Source organism: Oncorhynchus kisutch, linkage group LG4 (assembly GCF_002021735.2).
Source record: "Oncorhynchus kisutch isolate 150728-3 linkage group LG4, Okis_V2, whole genome shotgun sequence".
NCBI lineage: Eukaryota > Metazoa > Chordata > Actinopteri > Salmoniformes > Salmonidae > Oncorhynchus > Oncorhynchus kisutch.
Window position 1 is genome coordinate 76,829,206 of NC_034177.2, and position 6,000 is coordinate 76,835,205.

Sequence of the window (6,000 nt, forward strand, 5' to 3'; positions counted from 1 at the left end):
GGATGCAATGACGTCTTTTGTAATGTCTTGGTCAGGCTGTATACTGATTGTATTAGAAGGTTTTTTACTTGGTAATCTGGTTGCAGGTTATTAGTATTCAACACCTTACACATACATGTAGTCGTAAAGGATGCAAGACTGATTCTCCTCTGTTCCACATGAAGTCCCGTAGATGATGCATGGTGGTATATCTGAAACAATAACCGCATGCCCAGTCAAGCTGATGGATGGTTTAGGCCAACGGGAGAGAAATGAATTGTGGGACAGCTCTGGGTTCCGTTCAGTGAGCAATGACAAACATCTGTCATTTCCCTCTGCTGTGTCCCATCCAGCTCCCACTACAGCCAAATCCACACACCCTCACACTGTCTTCTACACTCCCACATTACATTGATCAGGACTAGCTATCAGTCTAACTGAATGCCCCAGTCATATGGTGTTGGGCTAGGCATTATACTTGCAATTCTGTGTTGCTTTGATGTTTGGTTGGTCGTAATGTGTTTTCTTCACAAAGTACAGTCCTCCAAACAGAGTATGAATGACGGATATTATTCTTAGTGGCAAGACAAGTTTGTAATACTTCAGACACACACACAAACACACACAGTTTTCTCTAGCTCTTACTGAATTTAAAACTACAAGTAGTCTATTGTAAAGCATGAGAGTGGCTGGCTAACATAGGGCACTGAACACAGGCGACTCATGTAGATCCTCACTTCTGTTTTACTGTTTTCCTTCAAGGTCTTTGTCCACTTGAGACCCTGTAAATACCAGATGAAACTGGATAAGCCTGTGTCTCAGGATATTAAATTACCTACAGCAACCTTGCTCTTATTCAAGGCAAATTATAAATAAAAAAGATTAAGAAGAGGAAAATCTCAGAGTTTACTGTGACTGGAGACATATCCTCATACAGTCTAGTCTGGGAAATACAGGAAGTCCCATCGCTTTCAAGTCATCTGTAACAAACTGGATCTAAATGCTGTATAAGGATCAACGGCGACATGTGCTTCAGCAGAGATCCTTCCAAAGCAACAAATCACTGATGTTTGAGCACGGCAACAAATTCAAACGGCACACACTCAGCACACACATGAACACACACAGTAGGGTGGTTTTGACCATATCTCTCCATCTCTCTTGGTTTTACAGGCTCAGAAACTGAAGTCCAACGTTTCAGTCGATGGTGTGCTTTGCGTGGTAAGTGTACAGCATATCTACATAGTTTGATTATCCTGATTACTCTTGTTTGAGGAAAATAATATATTATACTAAGTTTAAGCCAGAACTATCAACTAACAATTGATTATGACTAAGGCCAGGAGTTTTTCCTGAACACATGACCTAACCAGAAAAATCTGTGTGGGTCCTAGTTCATCATTGATCTATGTAAAATTACATGTATGAACAGTAGTGTTGATTTTCAATTACAAGGAAAGACTATGGTAATTACTACTCAGACCCTGATCTCATGCCAAAGGTCACAGGCCTACAGACAGAAGTCAAGGCGACCCCTCTTGCACATGTGCTCATGGTCTTTGTAGTCCTCTACGCTGACGTGAGCATTGCTTATCTAGTGCCTTTTAAAGTTCAGTAAATGTCATTGTACATAATAAAGCAGCATTATTCCATAGAGTGACATTTAAGGAGGCGGTGGCAGGTTCAAACAGCCTGAGAAGAGATGGCCCCTTTTCAGCTCAACGTTTCATTAGTGCGTCAAATACCTTTTTTATTTTTTTATCTCATCTCCAAAGCAACACATGGATATGATAGAGCCAACTGGCATTTTGGTTCTCAAAACAACCTTTTTTTTTCAATCTAATGGGCCAATTTAATCACACACTTTTGTGGTGTTATTAAGACATTCTTATTTGATTTGGATTATGTCAGTTCTCTAATTGTTTATTTTTCTTTATTATAGTGTTTTGCGAGTGTAGCCCCAAGAGAGCATGAATGTGGACAATGTAAATGCAGGGGTTATAGATGCAGCTGGGATTTGTCATATTGCTTCAATTTGACAGTTGGACAAAAGTCTAAAAGCAAGCAAAGTGATGGCACAACTGTCCCCCCGGAAAAAAGCTTTTGATCAGGCCTAAGTTAACTTGTTCTATCGCTCCTCTGACATTCTCTGTCCCTCCCTCCACAGGACCCACAGATCGACGACTCCGGTACCTCCAACTCCATCGCCAGGAATTCAGCCGGTCTGCCATCATCTAATACACACCTCTACTCACTGCTGCCCCTGCTGGTCGCGCTGCTACACTGCACCCTGGCGGCGCTCTACCCCGCGGCAGTCTTGTAGCCATGCTACCTTTCAAAAGCATGGACAGAATAAATTTGTAAAAAGACGAAATGATATTCTCTGTTCCCAGTATACCTGTTGTATTTTTATTTCCCTTCTCTCTGATTATTTTTAAACTCTAGTTTGAAGAGGCTTACGTTGAAGCAGTGTGCTAAAGTGATCTCAATGTAACTCAGTTTCGCTGTGTTTCTCCCGTTTCTGTTTTACAAAGGGAAAAGCTTCTGTGTCGGTCACTGGGCGATCATGAGAATATAGGATGCATTGCTACATTCCAATACACAATGGCGGGTGGCTTTTTGTCAGTTTCTGGTACAATGGGATTTACTGTACTCATAATGGTACGGTCATTAGGCAGGCGCTTTTATCCAAGGGACTTTGTGTGTTAAGGCTGAGGTCTTTGAAGAAGCAAAAAATCCCCATCACTTTGATGGCAGTGGTTTAAATGAGGTAGGCAGCTTTTTAGGTGTCAATATATCTCATCTGTGGTGTGTGTGTGTGTGTTTTGATATGGTATCATTTGGAGATGGAGATGGGCATGGAGTTACGAAGGCCCAGAGGACAGACAGTATAGATGGCTAGACCACCATGGAACCTTTCATCTAGAATGGTCTACAGAACTCATTATTCTGTTGGGACGCCACCATTTTGTCACTAACTCGGCCCTCTGCAGCAAAACACTCATTTCAAGAGCTCACTTTGACATTGTAGCGCATGCAAAAAACACACACGCAAAGACACATGCAGTACATACTCACATGTCAAGGTTAGTTTCTTCCTAACATGTACAATGAGCTATTTGGGGACCATGGCGGATGTACATTATGAAGTCAAACATTATTTTGGTCTATCTTGGTTTGACATATTTTCTCTATACTGGATGAAAGGGGGGGATGGATGTAGGGTTTTCTCCGGTAGACAGACCATTCCTACCTGAATGAATTTATACTCTCTGCTCTGTAAGCGTCGTAAAGCGCTCTGGAGCTGTTGAGAACAGCCATACAGATGACGGCGTTAAGAGTTGTAACAGATCACGTGACAGATGGATTCTCATACTTACCGCTTTGTTGTGTACACTTTAATTACACACAACCATTCAACACACTAGCATCAATTTGCTCTCAATCTATTGTCATGTTGCCTTTACAATAAAACTGTCAATCTTATTGGAACAAAGCCTTGTAAATCTTATACGATTGGCATCTGAGTCAAGCTGATGCAGAACATGTGACTCTTGTACGTAAATTGTAGCATTTTGTATGTCTCCTGAGAATCGCTGAGAAAGTATCAACCTTGTATCATAACCATATGTAACTTCTCAGATGTAATGTGCAAGTTGAAAATGTCAATTCATTTTGAGATACATTTGAAATAATAATTTCCTCATGTGGACTACCCAGCACACAGTCACTTCACACATACATGTGGCATGTGCGGCAAATTACTTTAGCTACTGGACATTTTAAAGCATTTATGACATGCTGCTTGGGTTCGTGTGGCTTTTCAAAACAATGTATATTACATGTTATTTACTAGGCATTAAAATTAGATGTGTGTACTTGATTGAAACAGTAATTGGATAAGAAATGTCTATTTCTATCCTGCTCAGGAGCATTGTGAGCTATTTAGATCAGATTCAAATTCCCCATAAAATACATCACATTAGAGAATAGCATTTTTGTTTTACAGCAAGCTACATATTTTCCCCAGTACATATGATGGAACTATTGTAAATGATAAGATATCGATCTAGCTCTCCTGTTATATTTCCTGAGCCAACAAATATTCTACCATAGTTTCATTTATGCAGTTGCCTGAATATGATATTGTTTTTTGGTATATAACATCTTATTCTTTCTATCTTTTACTATTTGGGCCTTTATTTATTACACTTTGACATCCCGCACAAGTAAGGAGCATATAGGACCGTACACAGAGGTTAAAGTACAAAAAATCACATGGGTGATAGGAATTGCAATAAAGGATAAAGACAAACATTTTATCTATGAGGTCTGAGGCAGCTGGGTGGTTTAACACATTGGTATCTGTAGTCAGATTGCTGATATTTCACAGTGACAGAGGATGAATGTGTTGGAATTTGTGGGTGAGGGAGGATAATAAGCCCACTAAGAGGCAGGTGAAGAAATAAAATACCCTAGAGTATTTGTATTCATTTACATCACATTGGTTGTTGAACTAGAAGAAACTAATTGCAATGTTTATACAGATTGAAAACAAAGAATCCCTAAGCTATCCACAATACTTCTTAGCCTGTGAAAATGTACAATCTAAATAAAATTATAATTAAAATGTTGACTCATCCAACAGTGAGGTTGTTTTTTCTGTTGCTTAGGGGTTGTTTTGTGGCCTGTTATAACTCTGTTTTGCTGGCTGAGAGAGAGACAGAGAGAGTCTGCTTAATTAGACACATGTGTAGCAATTGTCTGGTACCTGTGGATGTGTTGTGTGAGTGGTGGAATCTGGAGCTGTGCTGAAAAGATTGGCCATGTTGACACACAACAGTTTATCTATGACATGCTGAGAGCAGGACATCAGCCTTGGCTTTACCATGTCAGCTAAACAGCTCCAATGTTCCCAGGAAAAATGTTCAACAATGTCAAATGAAAAATTAGCTTCGCGTCATGATTTAAACACAAGAAACTTCTGAAAATGTTTGACTGTTCCCTGGGCCTAGATTATTCTCAGAACACATCTGGTCAAATTCAAGGTAATCCCACCTGAAATATTCTAGGAACGAAACATGGAATGCAAAAACAGATAAATTCAGATGCATAAACACAGAAAACGTGACAGAAAGGAGGGTAAATGTCATGCATGCACTTTTCCACAGGGACGCAAGAAAATAGTATCCAATGGCTGTAGTTATGGCCTTTCCCTGGACGCAGGAGGGGGTTGTTTAGTTGCAATGGGTAGAAAGACAGCCAACGGGGTTGACCTTTCCAATCCCTCAGATTAGAGAAAGCTTCACAATTATTACATCAAGTTGTTCAGTTTCAGTGTTCACATTTTTAGACAGGTGTAGACGATTAAAAATCACATTGTGAACTGATTTTGATCAGATCTTATAAGTGTACAGTGAACTGGCGTGATCAGGACGCATGTAAGCGGCAGGTATAAACAGGGCTAAAATGTCACTGCTGTGGTTGTTTCAACAGTATATCAGTTGTCACCTGGTACTTCATGTAAGTCTGTGTTTCTTGCAGGTATTTTCTTCATCTCAAGATGGACAGAAATAACAAGTATGGGATAACATGTGATACAGACATTGACAGAACGCAGCAGCAGCAGCATCAGCAGCTGAGATAAACGTACATTGAAATGGGTCTGAGTGATGTTGAAAATGAGCACTGAAGATGTTCATGCTACTTTTGTGGCGAGTATCAAGTCTTACCATTAAGTTATTGAACTTGGATTGATATGTATCTTTTATATTAATCCGGTCCACATTTGACATAGTCATTTATCAGACACTCTTATCCAGAGTGACCACCTAGTCAGCTAAGGGATTCGAAACAGCGCCCTTTCGGTTACTGAACCAACGCTCTTACCTGCTACCTGCCGCCCAGACAGTTATATCATAACAAGACATGTTACATTTTGTACATACTGTAGTCAGACATGGGTAATCTCTCGTGGACAGATACACGTAACATTGATCAAGCATCTAACGCAACTAGTCA

At 40.1% G+C, this 6,000-nt stretch overlaps 1 protein-coding gene across 1 annotated transcript in view; it reads left to right on the plus strand.

Moving 5' to 3' along the window:
• LOC109890012 (GDNF family receptor alpha-1) overlaps positions 1-4,626 on the plus strand; it is a 98,698-nt gene extending 94,072 nt beyond the window's left edge. Inside the window, exons 8-9 of the mRNA XM_020481958.2 lie at positions 1,153-1,200; positions 2,147-4,626. Coding sequence (XP_020337547.1) covers positions 1,153-1,200; positions 2,147-2,302 — 204 coding nt within the window. The 3' untranslated portion in view covers positions 2,303-4,626. The remainder of the gene's footprint in view (positions 1-1,152; positions 1,201-2,146) is intronic.
• Positions 4,627-6,000: the final 1,374 nt, after the last annotated feature.